General features: G+C 35.3%; 1 protein-coding gene and 1 non-coding gene across 2 annotated transcripts in view; one reads left to right on the top strand and one right to left on the bottom strand.

Moving 5' to 3' along the window:
- The window catches only part of Sohlh2 (spermatogenesis and oogenesis specific basic helix-loop-helix 2), a 39709-nt gene that overhangs the window by 5706 nt on the left and 12227 nt on the right, over positions 1 to 21776 (bottom strand). The window contains exons 3-8 of the mRNA XM_076872250.1: positions 19027 to 19088; positions 18843 to 18947; positions 17034 to 17133; positions 14862 to 14972; positions 639 to 786; positions 389 to 477 (exon numbers count right to left, since the gene is read on the bottom strand). Coding sequence (XP_076728365.1) covers positions 389 to 477; positions 639 to 786; positions 14862 to 14972; positions 17034 to 17133; positions 18843 to 18947; positions 19027 to 19088 — 615 coding nt within the window. The remainder of the gene's footprint in view (positions 1 to 388; positions 478 to 638; positions 787 to 14861; positions 14973 to 17033; positions 17134 to 18842; positions 18948 to 19026; positions 19089 to 21776) is intronic.
- Positions 7262 to 7333, top strand: Trnaa-cgc (transfer RNA alanine (anticodon CGC)). Its single transcript has one exon. It is a non-coding gene; the product is annotated as a tRNA-Ala (tRNA).

Genomic DNA, 21776 nt, shown 5'->3' with positions numbered 1-21776 from the left:
CTATTGTTTGGTATGTCACATTTTGTACTAGGGAGTTCCTTTAAGGACTAACTGAAACAGGGCTGCATGCACCAGGGCCTTCAACCTCCTGGGTGGAGGAGCATTAGAATCCATCATGCCCCTGCTGGGCTCCATAGTCACTATAGTCTGGGGCAGCCAACCTTATTTTAAGGTCCTTCAGTAACAAGTAGAGGAGTGAGAAGAATGATAAGACAGCCAGGAGCCTGAGAATATTACATGTGTTTATCACTATAATGAAATGATACACATCAGCAATAAGTACCTGAGTTCTCACTGTGGATGAATTCAATTCCTGTCTACACATCTGGCATCAGCATGGGAGGAAAATAACAAGCCGACTTTGGACTCGCAAGAGCCCTAATCATACCTTTGTGCCAAGACAGTGCCTGGGAGGGATAGCTGGATAGGCATTTGTTTCTTGCAAAACCTCCGATTGTTCTGAAGGGCTTCTGTAATCTGAAATATACAGTGATTGACAGATAATGTTGGATAGACAATAGATATTTTTACACATATACAAAGACACATTGATTTCCAGTTTAAAAATTGAAATAAAATTCTATAGTATTAAAGCATTGTCTATAAGGATAAAATTCAAAGCTTTAGGAGTTGAATACCTGGCCCATAATGGCTGGAGGGATTTTGTCCCGGATATATTTCACATAATCAACTGTTGCCTCAAGAATTGAAGCTGAGTCATTCTTTCTCCCCTTTATATACGGCAAGAGAGTACGCAGCTGCTCACAGCAATATTTGATTCGTTCTCTGATCAAAGAATTGCAGTAAATAAGGAATAATTAGTCTTGTTTGTTTCCTGCACACAAGGACAAACAATCCTTCCTTCCTTCCTTCTGGGTTTATTTGCAAAGGAATGGCCCATACTTCTCCCCATCTAGTCTGTTTCAGAGAAAGGTCATGTCCCCACAAGACAGCGACACTTACAACTTCTGAAATCACAAACTCCCAGGCACCTGCTGCACAAGGAACTGCTATCAAGGTCCAATGTTTGCACCTTGTACCCAGATCCCTCATCCTGGGCTTGTGCAGGGTGCACACAACTGGGGAAAACACATACTCTCACTACCTACAGAAAACTACTGAACATTCTGCCCTCTGAGGAGAGAACCATGTACTCTGGGTATGTGTGGTCTTGTAAAGTCAGCAGGCAAGAAGCAGTCAGCATTCTGATGTAACTGGGACTGGACCAAATTTCAACAATAGATCAATTAGAAGCTTGTAACACATGGGCTTTACATGTAATTCTGTGGCCTGAACCAAAGGAAAATGAGAAGATGATTTTCTTTCCATGAGGGAAGTATAGATAGAACCAATAAACCAATATGCAAATGAGAACAATGCCCAGGATAATATCAGAGGGAAACTAGATCTTTCAGAGTTCTGAAGGGAAATAGTCAGAAATGTAGATCTGATTTAATCCTTTGATGCCTTCATTCATCAGTGTGCTCATTTATGAAGTATTATTAAGCATCTGTTTGGGGCAGGATACAATGATGACATACAGGGTTACTGTGCTAATTACTAGATAGGACTGTAGGCAAGTACTAAACCTCTCTGGGCCGTGGAATAGCAGAGAAATGAAAATTTTAAAATGTAATCTGATATACAGTTAGTGGATAACAAATATTCTAGATGAGTGATATTTTCACTGGGCTTTGGGAGTTCTAGGGTTTCTTCAGAGATGTCAGAAACCTTTATGAAAAGAAAAGGGTGGGAAAGTCAACAATTTATGTGACTGGATTTAAAACTTTTTATAACTTTTTTTAGTATTTTAAAATTTTTTCTTAGTTATAGATAGACCCAGTACCTTTATGTTATTTATTTATTTTTATGTGGTGCTGAGGATCAAACCTAGTGCCCCACACATGAGCCACAACTGCAGCCCAAAAACTTTTTATAACTTTTGACATGGTACTTACAGGGATAATCTAAAACAAAACAAACTATTTATAAAAAAGATACCTATTATGGAAGTACATGTTAGTAAAATATGGAAAACAGTCTAAACATAACATATGATGATGCCTTAGGCCAACTACAGTGCACAAGTTCAGTAGAATAACATTTGGCAGCGGAAGGGATATTTTATAAAGCTTATTGGAGAAAAAAATAGGATGTAAGACAGCATGTAGAATATAATCCCAGCCATTAAACAAAACAAAAACGAAGCAAAGGAAAAAAAAAAGACTGAAATAAATATATTAAGTAATAGTTATTTCTGGATGGCACTACTATGGGTAATACTTCTTTTTCCAAAAATATTTTCCAAATATTTTTGCTAGACATATGTCACTTTCATCATGAAAGATGCTTTTAAATATTTTCCCCAGTATTAAGTAGGAAAATGTTTGAACATACAGAAAAGTTGAACAATCACACAAATACCCATGTACCCACTGCTTGGTGTTTAATTAATATTCACTGTATCTGCTTTAATCATACATATATCACCCCACTATTCATTCATACATCAACCAGTTTTATCACAGTAAAGCATTTCAAATTAGGTTGTAGACTTCAACCCTGAATGTATCAATTATCAAAGCTCAAATTACTTTATTTTCAGGTAAAAGTTATGTAGATAAAATACTCAAATCTTAAAGGTCACATTCTATGAATTTGGACAAGTACATACATCTGCACATCAGAAAAGCGCATCAACAGTCTCAGAACCCCAGAAAGTTCCCTTTGTTTTTTTCAAGTCATTGCTACCATCATTCCCGTAAGAGGCAACCACATTTCTGACTTTTTTCCATACCACATTACTTTTGCCTGTCCTCAAGCAGCACATAAATCAAATCAAGTCTTTTTATAAGGCTTCTCTTACTAGGCTTGCTTTTGAGATTTTATCCATGTGTTGCCTATATCAGAAAGAAGCCTGTTTCTTTTTGCTGAATAATAGTAATCTACAGTATCAATGTGCCACAGCGTATGTATCCATTCCCTTGTTGATGAACACTTGGGTTGTTCCCAGTGTTTGGGTCATTATGAATAAAGTGGCTTGACCATTCTGTACACCTTTTTTGTGTGTGTGAATGCATGTTCTTATTTCTCTTGACTAAACATCTAGGAACGGAAATGACAGTCATTTTATAAATTTATAAAAAAAAATAGAAACACTTTTACCAAAGTAGTACCACTCCCACCATCAATGGATCAGACTTGTTTCATATCTTTTAGCAATATTCAATATTGTCAGTAGTTTAAATTTGGGTCTTTCTACAAAATACATGGTAATATCTCATTATTCTTTAATTTTCACTTCCCTCACAACTAATGATGTTGAACAACTTTTTCCTGTGCTTATTGATCACTTTTATACCTTCCTTTGTAAAGTGGCTGTTCAAATATTTTACCTACATTTTAACTGGAATCCAGGATATTATTATTATTAAGTCTTAGGGATTCTTTTCCCTACCTTTGGTATTTGTCAAGCGTATCTGTTTAGCAAATATTTTGTTTTGCTGTAGTGTTTTAGGACTTTATACAAAAACTATCATGACATCTATAAGTAAAAGGGCTTGCTTCTTCCTAATTTTCACATCTGTTTCTTATCTTGTCTAATTACAATGGGTGGGACTGTCTATGTAGTGAAGAACTGAAATGATTAAGGATGGGCACACTTGTTTCTGATCTGTTTTAGAAACAGTCAAAATTTTAGCTATAGGTGTATCATGATACACTTCAACAGACTGAGGAGGTTCTTTTCCACATGTATCTGCCAAGAGATTTTTGTTTTATCAAGAAAGAATAATCCTGTCAAGTTTTGTTTTGTTTTGTTTATGGTGGTGGGAATTGAACTGAGGGCCCCAATGCATGATAGGCAAGAAAGCACACAGTCTGACCACAGAGTAGCAACATAGCCCCAGCCCAAGTCACTTTTCTAAACCTGCTAACAACATGCTTTTTCTCCTTTATTCCTGCAAATGTGGTGGATTACATCGGTTGATTTTTTTTTTTAACAATTATACAAATCTAGGATAAATTTGTGGTCATAATACATTATATCATTTTTTATTTAGTTTGCTAAAATTACGTCCAATATATTTGTGTCTATGTTCATGAGGGATACTGGTCTGTAATTTTTTTCTATAATATCTGTGTCTGATTTAGGATTATGCTAGCCTCATAAAATGGGTTAGGAGGTGTTCTCTACTTTCTTTATGAGTTTGTTTTAGATTGGAGTTGCTTCTTTAAATGAAAGTTGTTGGTAAAATCATCTGCACATGAAGTTTTTCTTTTTGGTAAGCTATGGGTAGTAGCAAGTTCAATATCTTTAATATTAGGCTATTCCTGGTTTTCTGCTTCACATCAGTTTTGTCAAAATGCTTAAGAATTTGTCCATTTCACCTAAGTTGTTCAATCTATTGACATAACATAAGCCACAGTGTTTCCTCTAAATTTTGCTTTGGCTGCATCCCACAAATTTTGATATATTCTATATATTCCCATAATCATTTGCTTTGAAATATTTTGTTTTATATTCCTGATGATTTTTTTCATCCATTCATAAATTATTTAGTACTTTGTTTCTAATTTCTAAGTAATACAGGTTTCCCTTTAAGTTTTACTGATTTCTAACAATTTAATTGTGGTCAGATTACATACTTTTCATGAATTCAACTCTTTTTCAGTGAAATGAAACTTCTTATACCTTAGCACACAGTCTATGTAAGTCAATGTTCTGCGTGCCCACAAAAAGGAGAGAGGAATGCTCTGCTGCAGTTGTTGGGAGTATTCTATAAATATCCATTACATCAAGGTGATTAAGAATGTTCACACCTTCTGTATCTTAATGATTTGTTTTTTTTTTTGGTATCTAGTTGTATAATTGCTGAGAAAGGGACGTTAAATCTATAACAATTGTTGTAAAATTGCCTATTTGTCCTTTTAATTTTGATCTAAATATTTTGACACCCTATTATAATCCATATTTATGATTTTTATCATTCTGATAAACTGACACATTTGTTATTACAAAATGTCTTTTTTTAATCTCAAATGACATTGCTTTTAAGTCTATTTAATTTTATATCAACATAGCCAATTTGATCGTATACTATTTTCACAGGGTGTATTTCTCTACTAATTTATTATATCAGTATATTTAAAGTTTGTTTATTATAGACAGCAGGGAGATGATTGTTTTTTGTTTTGATGTTTTATTTTGGTGGTACTGGAATTGAACCTAGGACCACATGCATGCCAGGCAAGTAGGCAAGTACTTTAACACAGAGCTATATCCCCAGGTATATTGGTCTTGATTTTTGTTTGTTTTGATCTATCCTGACAATCTCTGCCTATCAATTGGATAAATATCTTCCATTTTAATATTTTTCCTCTATTCTCTTTTGTTTTTGTTCTCTTTTCCTACCTTCTATTTGAATATTTTTAAAACTCAAATTTTAATATTTAAAGTTTATTTGTCCTTTTTTTATTTTTGTGTGCCCACCAAAATGAGAGAGGAGTGTGGCTTCTTATCTCACTAGAATTGTCCTAGGGATTACCATATGTATCTGAACTTTTCATAGTCTATTTAGAGTTAATATTTCATGACCACATAAAATATACAAATACTGCAGTCACATAAGGACATTTATTCCACTCACTCTTCATGTTATAATTTTCCTATCTACAACCTCTACAGACATTACAAACCCCACAATACAATTGTATAATTTCTGCTTATAATATTCTTCATTGTTTTAAATAAATGAAAAGGAAAAATGTTTGCTTTTAAATATTTACTTGCATATTTATCATTTCTGGTGCTGTTCAGTCCTTCCTGGACATTTAGTTTGCATTTGATATTATTTCCCTTCAATCTAAAGAATTTCCTTTAGCTCTCTTACCCTACAGGTCTGGTGCTATCAAAATCCCTACTTATATGAAAATTCCTTTATATCACTATTTGCTGTTGGGAAACAATATCTGATGGAAATAGAATTACCCATAAAAGTGAAGAATATGACATGATAAAAATAGTGGCATACATAAAAGGCTGGTTTTATTAACATTTTTTAAACCAATAGCATGCATCTATTTGACAGGCCAAGAGCAACTGGATCTGTTGCTAAGATTTCTACCATGTCTTTGTACTTTCTGTTTCTCTGATTGTGACAGCCAAGATTAAATGGGGGAATATGGAAGTGAAGCATGGGAATGCAGGGAAATACATGAAGAGAGAATTTGTATAACTCAAAAATAACCTGGTAAACAGAGCCTGTTTTACTTCAAAAAGGAATTAAATTTGAGTTTTTAAAAAAGTTACAGATTAACGTGACTGAAAATTATTTAGCATTTCCCCCAATGAAGAGTCAGAATCTATTTTCCTTTCTCTTGAATCTCTGCTGGAAAGTGCCTGCTTTAGCCAAAGATATTAAAGGGGCTCTTTGACTTTTCTGGGACTAGCAATTCAGTAGACATAGCTTCTATGTTGGTCTCACAGAACCCTGCACTATTCTGGAAGAGGTCTAACTTGCTGGAAAGACCATGTGGAAAGATGCTGAGCCCACATGAAAGAGGGCACAACCTGCAGCCTCCCCATCAAGAGGTCATGTATGTGCATGGCACCATGCTGGACTTTCCAAACAGGCCATTCGCTGGCTGCAGACCATGGAGTGACAGCAATTAATGCCATGCAGAGAAGAACCACGGAGCCAAGTTCTGCCCAAATTGATGACCCATAAAATCATGAGATATGATAAATTTGTGCGTGCTTTCAGTTACTAAATTCTGGGGTAATTTGCTACAAAGTAATAGATAACTGGAACAATAGCTTGCATATTTATCATTTAAAATAAAATGAATAACAATGTAAGGTTGATATTACATGTAAATGTTAAATGTATGACATTAACAAAGAGAGAATGTAAACACATGGTTGTATGTTAAGGACATATTATCAACTTAAAGTAGGTAATGGTAAATTAAGTATGAACATTATAATCCCTAGTGCAAGTAGTAAAAAATAGTTTTAGCTAAAATTTCAGTGGAGGAGATTTTAAAAATGCCAAAATATACTTGATGAATCTAAAAGAAGGTAGGCAATGAGAAATAAATAGAAAAGAAAAAGAAAATGAATTGGACTAGTGAAACAAAATAGAAAAATTAGAACCTAAAATCAAACTTAACAGTAATTACATCTTTATAAATTTAGTAAACACTCTAATTTAATGGTAGAGATTATCAGAATGGGCAAAAGAAAAGTGAAAACAAGGGCTGGGGTGTAGTTCGGTGGTAGAACACTTGCCTCGCATGCACAAGGTCCTGGGTTCAATCCCCAGCACTTCAAATAATTCAAGATTCAACTACATGCTATTGACAAAAAACACTTTTAACATGTGGAGATATATACAAGTTATAAGAAACCATGCAAACACTAATTACAAAAAAACTATATTAATTTCAAAGTAGATTTTAAGACAAAGAGTACAAATAAACATATCATTTCCCAATGATCCATGGATCAATTCTTCAAGAAGACAAGCACCTAACAACAAAGTTTCAAAATACACATGCGAAACAAAAACTGTCAGGAGGAAAAAAAAAAAAGTGTCAGAAAAAGGGAAAAACGGACCAACCTATAGTCATCACTTTAACCCTCAGGGTGGGAAATAAAGGAATAAGGGTACAGAATACAAGGAAAGCACTATCAACCAAATATACCTAATTAATATTTATAAAACATAACACCCCCAAATCACAGAATGCATATTCTTTTCAAATGCATATGGATTATTCATCAAGGGAGAACACAGTCTGGGTCATAAAGTAAAGTCTCAGAAATTATGAAAGGATGAAAACTTACAGAGGATATTCTCAGACGACAATGTAATTGTAACTCAATATCTGAAAAATTTCCAAACATGTGGAAATTAACTTACACACTTCTAAATAGACATTTGTAAAAGAGAATGTTATATGAGATATAAGAAGACATTCTGAACTGAATTACAGTGAAAATATACTAAAGTGTATGAAATGTAGCTAGCACTGCAATATACATACACACACACACACACACAAAAAAAAAACTTTGGGTTTTAGTTGTAAATGCTTACATAAGAAAAGAAGAAAGTGTTAAAATCAATGATCTAAGTTTCTACACACAAAAAAAGAGATTAAAAAATATTGAAAGAAGAAAATGAGAAAGAACAGAAATTGGCAAAATATAAAAAATGGGCAAAAAGATACAGAAAGTTGGTAAATCAAAATCAGAGTCTCTGAAAAAATCAATAAACTGGCTAAAAAAAACTTTGCTATAATTAAAGGCAAAAAAGACACAAATTATCAATACCATCAGTAAAAGAAACCATTGCCACAGATCTACAAAATTAAAATGATAATAAGAGTATTATGAACATATAGTTGCTCAATAAGTTTAACAAACTTAGATAAAATGGACAAATTTCATGAAAGACATAAATTAGCCCAAACTGGCACAGGAAAAAATAGAAAATCTAGTCCTATAACCATTAAAGAAATTGAATTTTTATTTAAAAACCTTTTGGCAAAGAACAAGCATAGATGACCTCACTGTTGAATTCTATCAATTGTTACATAAACTCTTAGATAATAAAAGAGAGAAGATAACTTTCATTTTATGAGGTAAGCTTTTCCTTGATAGAGAAATTGGACAGGCATTTTAAGAAAACTACATACCAACATCCTTCACAAACACTGATGCAAAAGTTGTTAACAAAATAATAGCAAATCCACTACAGAAACAAATAAAAAAGATAAATACATCAAGACAAGGTGGAGTATAGCATTTTAATCAATGTAATGGCCACATTACATTGATGAAAACCATGTAATTATCTCAATATATACAGAAAAAGACGCTGACAAAATTTTAAATCCATTCATGATAAAACTCAAAATAGGACTACCTGGAATGCTTTATAAGCTGATAAAAGGCACATACAAAAATCTACAGCTTATTGTAATGGAAAAAGACTTGCACTTTCCCTGTAAGATTGGAAACAAATCAAGGATATCTACTTGCATGTTTAAATTAAAAAATAGTAATATTTTAAAATTAAACAGTAGTTGGGCATGGTGGTGCACTCCTGTAACTCCAGCTATTGAGGTGGCTGAGGCATGAGAATACCAAATTCCAGACTAGTCTGGGCCACTTAGCAAGACCCTGTCTCAACATAAAAAATAAACAGGACTGGGGATGTGGCTCAGTGGTAGAACACCTCTGGGTTCAATACCCAGGATTGGAAAAATAAAATGGAGAGATGGAAGGATTAACATTGCTCAATATCAATTCTTTCCCAAACTGATCAATCAACAAATAAAACCCTAATCAATATCCTAGCAGGATTTTAAACAAAAATAAATTTATAGGCTTATTTTAAAATTTACATGAAAAATCAAAGGACCTTTAATATCCAAAGCCAATTGAAAATAAAAAATAAAGTTGGAAGACTTTGATTTTCAGATTCATTATAAAGTTACAATAATCATGACAGTGTATACTGGAGTAAAGCAGATAAGTAGTAGAATTAAATAAGGACTCTGGGAAAGTGTGGATAATCATACGGTAATTGATTTTTACGAATGTGCCAAAACAATTCACCATTGACTAAAAGCCTTTTCAACAAAATGTTAAAAATAGCCGTGTGAAACAAAACAAAATAAACCTTCAATATTGTCTCTGACAAAATATTTCATCATAAAAGCTAAACTACAAGACAACATAGAGACATGCCATAGCATCTTCATAGAAATAGTGATTTCTACTACAAGACAAAGAAAATAATGTACACATTTTAAAATGTTAATAAATTAGAATTCATCAAAAAATTTTAAAAACGTCTGCTCATCAAAAAATCACTGTTACACAACTGAACAATGGGCCACAGACTGGGAGAAAATATTTTCAACAAACAAATCTGATAAAGGATTTGAATTCAGAATGAACACTGAATTCTTAGAACGCAACAGAAACAACCAGATATTTACCAATGGGCAAAAGAATTGAACAACTGTTTCTACAAGAAAATATATAAATGACCAAAAGTGTATCATAAGGTGCTCAACCTTGTCAATCATCAACAAAACAAATTAAAAAAATCACCATTAGGTAACATTCCACAATCATTACAATGGCTAAAATGAAAAAGACTAACAAAACCAAATGAAAGAGGGTATGGAACAACCAGAGCACTTGAACTTTGCTGGCAGGTGTGCAAAAATGGTGCTACAGTTTTGGAGATCTGCTAGGAAAATACACACATACACCCAACCTATGATATGCAAAGCTACTACTAGCTATGTGGTAAGAGCAATGGAAACCTAGGTTCCCAAAAACACACATTAAAAAAATGTTCACAGTAGCTTTATTCTTAATAGATAAAAGTCAAAAAATGAATAACTAAATGTGGTATGTTTACATAAGGGAATATTCCTAAACAATAAAAGGACCAAACTACTGATACCTATAAGCACATTAATGAATCTCAAAACATCTGCCAAGTTAAAGAATCCATTTATAAATGTACACATTGACAATTCCATTTACAGAACAAGCAAAACTAATCTCTGGTGACAGAAATCAGAACAGCAGTCACCTCAGGGGGATGGAAAGGATAGACCAGAAAGATGTTTCAAATGTAGGTTTCATTATTCAGGTAAAGTGAGGCCAACAGATCAGGATGTGGCTACGACTGAAAAGCTGATTTATTGTTCACAGTTTCCCCAAAAGGAGGCCTTCCATGCAATGTAGGGCCACATAAAGAAGAGAAGTCCACAGGTCAGCCAGAAGAGGCCAGAGGAAAATGTGGGCAAGATTCTCTATTACGGTTTCTATGTGAGGCAGGGTAACAAGCTTGGGATGGGCTAGTTGGAATAGCTTTAGTAGACTGTGGGTACAGGGGCTGTCCTAAGTTGTATGGAACCTGATGTGTGATGATGAGGGCAGAGGAATATTGGCCTGGAGCGTAAAGGCCCCAAACAGGAGGGGAGGGAACATAGACTCTGGACTGGTTAGTTTGCATATGGAAGATAAGCTCCCAGGTGAGTAATTTACTATCTCTAAGAAGTGGCTAACCATGGGAGGGGCTATGTCTCCATGGTTAGAAAAGTACCAGATATCAAAACATCAGAATAAAGACATGTTTAATATACAAAGAAATATCTCAATATGAGGGAAATTTTGTGGTTTAGAGAGGCCTATGCATTTGTTTACCTCCTGACCAACCCAATGCTTCCCCATGAGGCCCTGCATGGCATGTTGTGTTCCTTCCTCATTGAAACTGTATGAAACCAACTTTTCAAAATTCATCAAACCATACATTTTTGATGTTAATTTCATTGTGTGTTAATTATTTCACAATATTTTAAAAATATAGAGAAAAAAACACAGGGAGAGAAAGTTTGAAATTTTTTTGAAGGATGTTAATATTGGCACAAAGAAATGCAATTACAGGCTCCAGGAACTTCAGGTAACCTTGACTTTCCTTTTATCTTTTTGTATGGAAATAGCAATAGGTGACAATGGATCAAAGGGTGTGCCTTGTCTGTTATCTTCCAAGGAAGCCAATTCAATCTGAGTTAACTTTTCTCCAGTTGGGAGTTATTCTGAGAGGCTGAAAGGGTCTGGGCTAAAGGGATAATGGTCCAGACTCCAAGTACTTGGATCTCTCCTCTGAACAAATGTGTCTCAAGTAAACAAGAGCTCATGGGGGAACCCTCTGAGAGCTCCCTGTTCTACCTTCCTGGAAGTTTAAGGCTCAACCAGACTTGGAAAAGCCTTGATTTGTGTCACACCATGGCAATGCTCACTTTCACTTTAAGTAAGTAGCCATCCAGAAAATGACTAAAGCAGCATGGCTGACTCACAGCAGCACACAAAAAGTGATGTTTTGCTGTAGATCAATGATATCTAAGCAAGATATGTGACTGAAGTCATCACGTCTCATTAAGCCTCAAACCCCACCATCTTCCCACTAATCTTTTTTTTTTTAAAAAAGAGAGAGAGGAGAGAGGAGAGAGGAGAGAGAGAGAGAGAATTTTTTTAATATTTATTTTTCAGTTTTCGGGGGACACAACATCTTTATTTTATTTTTATGTGGTGCTGAGGATCGAACCCAGTGCCCCACGCATGCCAGGCGAGCGAGTTACCGCTTGAGCCACATCCCCAGTCCTTCCCACTAATCTTTACCAGACAGTAGGGGACATTCAGCATAGAACTTGGTCCATTTCATCCTTCTGTCTAGTCCTATCAAAAACCTCATCTGTACCCACATCTCCATTTTCAGTGGAAGAGATGTTCTTCTATCTGTTTCTGGATTCCATAGCCTTCTGTCATATCAGGGACACTAACCCTATCACCAACAACCCTCCCCTTTTACCAACAATGGTGGAGTAAACTCTGACATCCTTCCCGCTGAGAGGTTGGGTCTACATCTCCTCCCCTTAGATCTGCGTGGGCTCTGTGACTGCTGGATGCATAGTATATGGAAGAAGTGGCTTTGGGCCCATTTTTTGGGACCAGGCCTTAAAAGAGTGGCAGCTTCCACTTTCCATCTCTTAGAATGTTCTCTCCAAGAACCCTGAGCTGCCAGGTCAGAAGTCTGACAACCCTGGAACTACCATGCCGACAGGCTTCAGTTGACAGCCCCAGCTGAGTTCAATCTTCCAACTAGCCCTGCATTGATTGCACTGAATACTCCTGACTGGACCATTCAAAGCCAAAAACTACCAAATGACCTCAGTTAATGTTACAGAGACAGAATCGCCTGACTGGGCCCTGCTCAAATGCTGACCCACAAAACCACAAGATAGGTTAAAATGAACTGTGTCAGTATATTTTGGCTTAATTTTTAATATAGCCACAGATTATCAGAACATGAGTATCTTCAAGAGCTTCTCTTTCTCCCTCCCTTCAAGCTGTCTAATATACACATAACCATACTGAAGACTGGCCTGGACTCATAAAAACCTCTCACTTTACCCTAAGTTCCCTCATAGATTCGTTTTTTTCCTTCCTTTCATCTGTTTCCACCTTTCACTTCTCATCTTTCTGGAATGGTGTTTCTTCCCTAACTGAGAAATTATTTTTGACAAGATCAATGATGTTTAAGCTTTGCTAAATACAAGTAATCAGGGCTGGGAATATAACTCACTGGAAGGGCACTGGCCTAACACATGTGAGACCCTGGGTTCCATCCACAGCACCAAAAGAAAAAAAATACAAACAGTCAGTGACAGGATCATCCCTTCCCTTCCTGCTCTCTCTGCCTTGTGGTGCTCCTAACACCCACTCCTTTGGAAAAGGCTTCTCCCCTGGCCTCCTCCTGACTGCTCCCTCCCTCTTGGCCTTATCTCCCTCCTCACCCTTCTTTTTCCTCATTCCCTCTCTGCTGCCTATAACTTAAATATCAAGATTTCCTCAAGGTCCTCTTCTCCACTTCTATCTTTCCCCCATGCTTTTCACAGTCCTCCTGTAGCCATCCCTATACTCACTGCTTCAAATAAATGCTGTGCCCCGACACCTCTAAGTCTGCATTTCCAGCCTAGACCTTCCTTAAGAATCAAAGGGCCTATTCTTTATTTAAACCTGGAGGTGTTCAAACTCAACAAGAGCAAAAATTAAAACGTGCACCTCACACTCCTCAGACTTCCATTTTTAAAAATATTTTTAAGTTGTAGTTGGACACAATATCTTTATTTTATTTATTTATGTAATGTGGTGCTGAGAATTGAACCCAGTGCTTTGTACATGCTAGGCAAGTGCTCTACCACTGAGCCACAACCCCAACCCCAGACTTCATTTTACTGTAACTCCTAGTCCACATCTACTTGGGAGTGACACTTGAGTCTCCCTTCAGTCGTGTTCATGCTGATTTCACTTTCTTAATTTAGAACTGGCTTATTCCTCTCCCACCTATTTCTAACACTATTGTTTAGGATCTCAAAATTTCTAACTACTCCTGGACTCCAGACTCAATTCCCTCTCTAATGTCCTGTGAGAGTATTCATTCTAAGGCATAAATCCTAAACTTTCATCCTTTGCTAAATTTCTCTAGTGATTCCCCAATAATCCAGGTTGCAATTATAATTCTGCAGCATGACATTCCCAACCCTTACCCTCTATGACTCATCTCTTCCCTTTTCCCACTTGAGTCCCGACAGCCAACTTCATAGAAGTATTTACGGTTCTATAAATTCAGTGGACTCAGTGGTGCTGCCAGCCTCTGTACCTGCTCTTTCCTTCATATGAAACATCCATCCAGGGGAAAGAAAGGGAGGGCACTGGGGGATGAGACTGATCAAATTATTTTTTGTGCATGTACAAATATGACACAACGAATCCAATTATTATGTATAATTACAATGCCCCAATAAAAATAGATCTCTCCCTGACTCCTAAACCAATTGAATAGTGACTTTTTGTTGAAAGCTCAATTTGCCTATAACCTTCTCAAGAAAGCCTTCCATGCTCCCTCATTTTTCAATAACTTTCTTAGTGTGCTTACTTTGTTCTTCTCTATCATGACATCTATTGAAACATATTTTTTACTTAACAACTTATTTAGAAGTCTGCTTAAGCTCTGGACTGAAGCCTTCTTGGAAGTCAGGGATTTATTTTTTTTAATCTCAGATCTCTACTCATTCTTTACTCATCTCTACATATAGTATGTACTCACAGATATTTGTTGAATGACTGAGAGAGTGAGTGGCATCTATTGAGTTGCCGCATTTATGTTTCATTGAATTTCTTAAGAATATTACAAAAAAACTATGAAATTCATTAAATTTCTCCCTGTAAAGAAGTAAGGCTGAAAAAGGGCCATATCGATATTCACCTTCTCAGCTTTTCTTTGCTTGAATGAAGAAAGGAAATCTTTTTGCTTTTCTCAAAATCTGGCAATGGAGTCTTTAATTCAAGTCCAATATCATTTCTTACAGATTCAGCACTAGAAACAAGATAAAATGATACCACATATTAAAGAGAAAAATTCTCAGGCAATATTAAACAATAAGCACAACACACTTAATCAAATAATGCTTCCTAAGTCTCTTGCTTCATACAAAGGATAACAACAATAAGTGTCTCGCTTCCTACAAAGAAACAATAAATACTGAAGCACTTTACCTTATGCATTTTGTGCAGAACATTTTATCTCAAAATTTCAAAAGACTGTATTAAAATCATTGTAAGTTCAATGTTCAAAATTCTAAAATATACTGATAAAGTATAATAGATAAAAGCAGGATTAAAATGTTCTGATTTCATTGATTATGATATCCCAAATTATAGACAGTCCCCCAACCAACCTTGGTTTGGCTTATAATTTTTTCACTTCATCATGGTGTGAATATACACCAACACCACCTTTCTCTTTTCTACTTTCAGCACAGTATTCAATAAATTACAAGACATATTCAATGCTTATGTAACGTATTACAAAACAGGCTTTGTGTTAGATGACCTTGGCCAATTATAAGCTAAGATAGGTGTTCTGAGCATGTTTAAGGTAGGCTAGACTAAGCTATGCTATTCATAAGGTTAGGGGGATTAGATGCATTTTTGACTTATGTTAATTTCAACTTATAATTTAAGTTTTTATTGGGACATATCCCCATTGTAAGGAAAGGAGCATGACTGTATCTACTCTTCAGAATAAACAGTACCAGCCAAGAAATACCCTTTTCAACTTGATCAGCAGAGGGCAGGTTCTTTCTATTCCAAAATTGATTGTTTAGTGGACATTTTCTGGCTCTTCTATTTTTCAGGAACTTCTTCAGGCTTTTTTTTTAATCAACCTAAAAATCATGCAAACTAATCCCATTTCCTTTATCTAAAAGAATAAAACTTGATTTGCACATTTACTCTTATTTATAGTTATAAGATTCTGAGAAGAGACAAACATTCAAGATGAGTAGAGATGAAAAACTCTTGTAAGTAATATAAGAAAATCAGGAAACCTGCCAATACCCTTCCCAACCTCATATCTGAGATATGGGATCACCTCCCAGGTACAGTAAAGCTCTTTGAGGTTAAGATGCTAAATAAGATTAAAGAAGCTGTTGCTATCTCTGTACTACTTAAGTGAGCTCATCTTTGGTTTAACCACACTTAACTGGTTGCCAAGTCCCTTCCTTGTTCAAAATAGCAGATGGCCACATTCTACAAATTCTAGATGGGACTGACTAAATTCTCAACTTAGTACTCACAGCCTGGGCACTTGTATCTACTTTGTAGCCCTAGGCTCTATTTAAACCCTCTGTGGAAATTAGCTCAAAGTAGAGAAAGAACTTGAGAAAAACTTAATCTTTATAAGAATACAATGCTAACATTGGAAGGATCTGACCTGCACTTCAACTGCCTGTTCAATGCAGATTTAACTTCCAGTTTTAAAAAAGACAGACAGCTCTGAGAATGACAGACAACACTGAGAGAAAGACACTCTATAACTTGCCCTGTGTATCAAGGGCAAGCTACATGAAGTCTGTGGAAGAATCTCTTAAGTTTTTTTTTTTTTGAGGAGGGTTTTCAGTAACTGCAGCAATGAGTTCAAAAAAGACAACAAGGAGAAAGTTGAGTGGGAGGGGGATAACAGGTAAGGCTGCTTTTTCTGTTGAATTATTAGTGTTCCAAATTTTTCTTTGAAGAAAGAATTCTACTGCTTTTTAAAAGTTTGAATATCACTTCCATTATGTAACTTTGATTATTAATAACCCAGACTCAAACACTGATACATTTCCCTGGGGAACCTGCTACCTTACAATTTGACCTGTTTCCCTGTGGTCAACTACAACTGTTAATGGAAGACCTTCTTATATTGAGATATTTTTGCAATGAGTACCCACAGTTCCCGCTCAGGTTTCTGCAATACAGAAAACATCACACCTCTCTTCCACAAAAGAGCTTTTTCTATTGCATCATCCACAGCACTTCAGCTATTTTCCCATAACCAACATTTTTTTTTTAATGATCACAGTAAAAATTGCTAATATAAAAAAAATCCACTAACCAAGTGAATAGATCAGTGGAAAAATAGCCCAGGTGTTCACTGCAGGTACTCTGTAGGGGTAATTCATGTCCTTCAGCCCTTATAGCATTTTCATTCTTATCTGAAAGAAAGAGGACCATTTTAATTCTAAGTGATTTTTAGATTTCAGTCTGTGAAGCACAAAATGACCCAAGTTAGAAAGCAAAATTAAAATACTATTTACACCAGAATATTCTCTTTTTCAACCAAGTGACAGGTGTGCTTAAAACATATTCCACTGAATTTATTTATCAATTCCTATTTATAGGTAAATGTCAAGAGAGAAAATATGTATGAGTCTTCAATAAGCAGCTGCATTGTCAAAATATGGCTCTGAAAAAAAATTTTTCTTTTCTTTCTTTCTTGTTTTTTATTTTTTTTTGCAGCTGCTCATCCTTGGAACAAAGATGAGGCAACTGGAAGCAGGCGTGGTCGTGACCAATAGAAGGTTTTTGGACAGGTGATGAGCAGCTGCTCTGTTTCTACTGAGGACTAGCTAAGAACAAATTGCCAAAAGGACCTTGGCCACCACAGTCATTTCCAGGAAGAACTCTGACACTGCAAGGGCTGGGAGCCATGGGCATATTACAAGGCAGACTCACTAATCTAAATATTTTAAAATAAGATTTTAAAAAGTCAGGGTGTACTGAATGCTGTATCTTCTGGAATCTGAACATATACAGGATAATTCTGAAAGTATCCTAAGACATATTTTAAGAAAAAAATATTATCTTGATTTAAAAATTTTCTACCTTTATTGAGGTATAACTGACAATCCTAAATTGTATGTGTTTAGGATGTACAATTAGAGTTGATGTATACTGTGCAATAATCACCACAATCATTAACGTATCTACTACCTCAAATATTTATTTTCTCTTTTCTGTGTATGTCATGGGAACACTTAAGGTAAGTATACAGTACAGCATTGTTAACTACAGTCACCAAGCTGTTAGGTCTCCGGAATTTGTTCCTTTTACGTAGCTGAAGCTTTGTACCCCTTCACCCACATCTCTCCATTTGATATCATCTTAATTCTAGAAGAGTTATCAGCTATTGTCCTAGGCCTGCAACAACCAAACAATAGTCACTGACCAACATTAATTCCAGTAGAACAGGATTTCAGAACCTGGAGCTTGTCCTTTTACAAGTAAAGCCAATTTAATTAGTTTGTGTTTAGATTCTAGCAATACACATAATACAACAGATAAAGAGATTAGAAATGTAAGGTCTAACTGAGGCATTGACACTAATTCTCTGTGTCTAGAGATTTAGAAGAGAAATATAACCATCCTATTAAAGAGACAGAATAATTTATTTTATTATTAATAAAGTAGTATTCAATTCATGGCTAGTGCCTCTGAATTTTAGACATTCATAGAATGACACAGCATGATTAACTCCATCTTAATGACTAAGAAAGTATGGTAGCTATGCTATAAAATAAAATTAGTAATGATCTTTTTACCAAAAAACAAAACAACAACAACAACAAAAAACCCCACCTGAGTCTACCACAAACACACTGTATTATGCAACACATTTTAAGCCTCTAAGATGTAAGTCTTTTTCTCTTAGGTTTAAACAAAGTTTTCTTTTTATTTATACTTTATTTTCTTCTGACCACGATTAAACAAAGACTACATGTTTGTTAGAGTATGTAGCAAATAGTTAATCCTTAGTAAATAAGATGTGAGTACAAGTGGGGACCAATATAAAAATGTACAGGCGTGGTTTCATAGAATTTTAATGAGAATTTTTCAAACCTTTGGATATTTATTTTTCACTCACCTGTATCTGAGAAATATGTTTTCCAATATTTTACCACAAGACTCATTTTTTCCATTGTCAGTGGTTCTGTTAAAGTAATATCAGCTCCATACCCTGAAATACAATCTAAGAATTTTGTATTAAATATTGACCTTATTATTTCTGTTTGAAGAAAAAGCAAATGCTATATCCAGCAGGCACATACCTTTAAAATTTTCAGGGATTATAAAAACAAACAACCAATGTGTATTTTTCTTCTTGCCAAATCTGAGAGGGAAAGAAAATGTTATAATGAAGCAAAATCATCATTCACAACTTTGGAATTCAAAAGCTAAACTTACTATAAAGCAAGCTAGAGTGATTTTTGTTATTTCTTTAGAACTTAAAATGATGGCATTAATATGAAAAAAATTAACAAAAGTGGTATCTTTAGTCAGTGAAGTGAAAGATGTACTACTTTTTCTTTAAAAACAAAACAAAGCTACAACAATAAAAACACCTACAGGAGGATGAGGCAGGAGAATTAGAAGTTCAAAGCCAGTCTCAACAATTTAGTGAAGCCCTGTGCAACTTAGTGAAACCATGTCTCAAAATAAAAACAGTCTGGGGATATGGCTCAGTGGTAAAGCACCCCTGGGTTCAATCCCTGGCCCGCCCAAAAAAAGAAAAAAAAAGGGAATTTAAAACTCACCCAAATTTTTAAATTGCTCATCAATTTATAAAACATTAGGGGAAAGATGAACATTTTAAATAATATCATAGGGATGGGACCAGTAAATACAGAATGTGGGAAATTATATAAGACTTATGACCCCTTTTAAATATAGGTATATATGTAGATATTCTTTAGGTTTTATAATATTTTACATATATATGACAAAATTAAAAAAAGGAAGAGAATGTTGAATCTTTATTTGTATAAACACACTTTTTAAAAAAAAATTGTAAGATAAGCAGGAAAAATTGAACACTGATTAGATATTTTTACAACATTAAAGGAATTATTATTAATTTTCAGGTAAATATTGGTATTGTGGTTATTTCTGAGTCCCTATCTTAGCTGTATATTAATTTATGGATAAATTAAAACAATGCCAGATTTTAAAACAAACCACCAGAAGCAGGATAGCTTGGAAAGAGAGACGAAACAAATTTGTCCAGATGTTGATAATGTCAAGCTGCATTATGGGCACGTGGAAATTCATTATACTTTTTTGTCTACTTTTATATGCCTAAAATTTTTCAAAATAAAACTTTTAAAATTTGTGCCATTATAGTTAACTATACTCAGTAGTCATAAGCTGACTAAACCTTAGCATTAACTGAAATAAAATATTTTTTCCATGGGCAATGTTATTTTGAGTCAAACTTTCAATTGAGTGAAATAAACAAGCATTTTTTTTTTTTTTTGAGACCAGGGACTAAACACAGTGGCACTTTACCACTGAACTATATCCCCAACTATTTTTATTTTTAAAATATTTTTGGCTGTAGGTGGACACAATACCTTTAATGAATTTATTTATTTTTATGTGGTGCTGAGACTGGAACCTAGTGCCTCACATGTGCCAGGTGAGCACTCTACCACTGAGCCACAACCCCAGCCCACCTGTGTATTTTTTGAGACAGTGTCTTGCTAAGTTGTTGATGGCCTAAGTTGCCCAGGCTGGTCTCAAATTTGTAATCCTTTTGCCTCAGCCTCCTGAGTTGCTGGAATAACAGGCATGAGATACCAAAAAAGCTATTCTTAAATAACTAAAAACATCATTTATCAGTATGTGGTTATACATGCTTATAATTTATTCATTAAATCCAGAATTGGAAGAAACCCCACTACATAATATTGTTAGTTTATTTGAAAACATATATGTTTCCTGTTAGAATATATATTATTCTGTTAGAAATTTTAACCCTAGGTATCCATGGGGGATTGGTTCCAGGAACCTATGGGGATACCAAAATCCTTGGATGCTCAAGTCTCTTATATAAATAGGATAGAATTTGCATTCAACCCACACATATCCTCCTGTATACTTTAAATTATTTCTAGATAAATTATAATACCTAATACAATGTAAATTCTATGTAAATAGTTGTTATCTTTAGAACAACTTTGAATAATGACAAGAAAAAAAAGTCTATACATGTTCAGTAAAGATGCAATTTTAAAAATTATTTTCAATCCCCAGTTAGTTGAATCTAAGGATGAAGAATGTGCAGATGTGGAGAGCTGAGTGTGAATGATTTACATATCTACATCGTGTATATCGAGAACCTCCTATGTACAAGACCCTGTGTTAGCTCTGTGGTATACGGGGTAAACAGACAAGAGCCCTGCTCTCACTGGAGGGCAGATGTTTAACAAATCATGGTGGATAATTAAAGGGACAGAACTGTGTCCAGTGCAGTGAATACAGGCCTCAGGGTCCATGGGAGCCCTGCAGCCTTCGGGTAGGCCCCCAGGCAGACAGGCTTCTACAGCTGGCTAGGAGTCAATCACACAAAAGGTGGGGGAGAAGGGAGAGAGGAAAGCAAAGGAGAATCAGAGACTACTCTGGGCAAGGCAATAGCATGGGCACAGGCCTTGGGAAGGTAAATGTCAAGGTAGTTTGAGAAAGTGAAGGCAGTCCAGGATGACTGAAGCATGGAGCACTAAGGGAGAGAAGCATGAGATGAGACCAGAGAGGGAGGGAAGGCTGGGTGGGATGGTTTGAGGCCAAAGAAAAGAATTGCTGTTTTATGAAAATGGGGAATGAGAGGCTATCGAACTTGAGAGTGATATGATCCTATTTTCATTTTAGAAAGATCACTCTGGCTATGCTGAGTGGGTGGACAGGTCCGCACAGAGTGTGAAGAGACCACACTGCAATGGCCCAGGCAAGAGCTAATGGTGGAGAAAGCAGACATATCTGAGAACCTCCTGTAAAAATAAGTCACTCAGAATATTTGCTATAT

This window comes from Callospermophilus lateralis, chromosome 12 (genome assembly GCF_048772815.1).
Source record: "Callospermophilus lateralis isolate mCalLat2 chromosome 12, mCalLat2.hap1, whole genome shotgun sequence".
Taxonomy (NCBI): domain Eukaryota; kingdom Metazoa; phylum Chordata; class Mammalia; order Rodentia; family Sciuridae; genus Callospermophilus; species Callospermophilus lateralis.
Note: the sequence above shows the minus strand (reverse complement) of the source record. Positions and strands in the feature narration are given on the sequence as shown.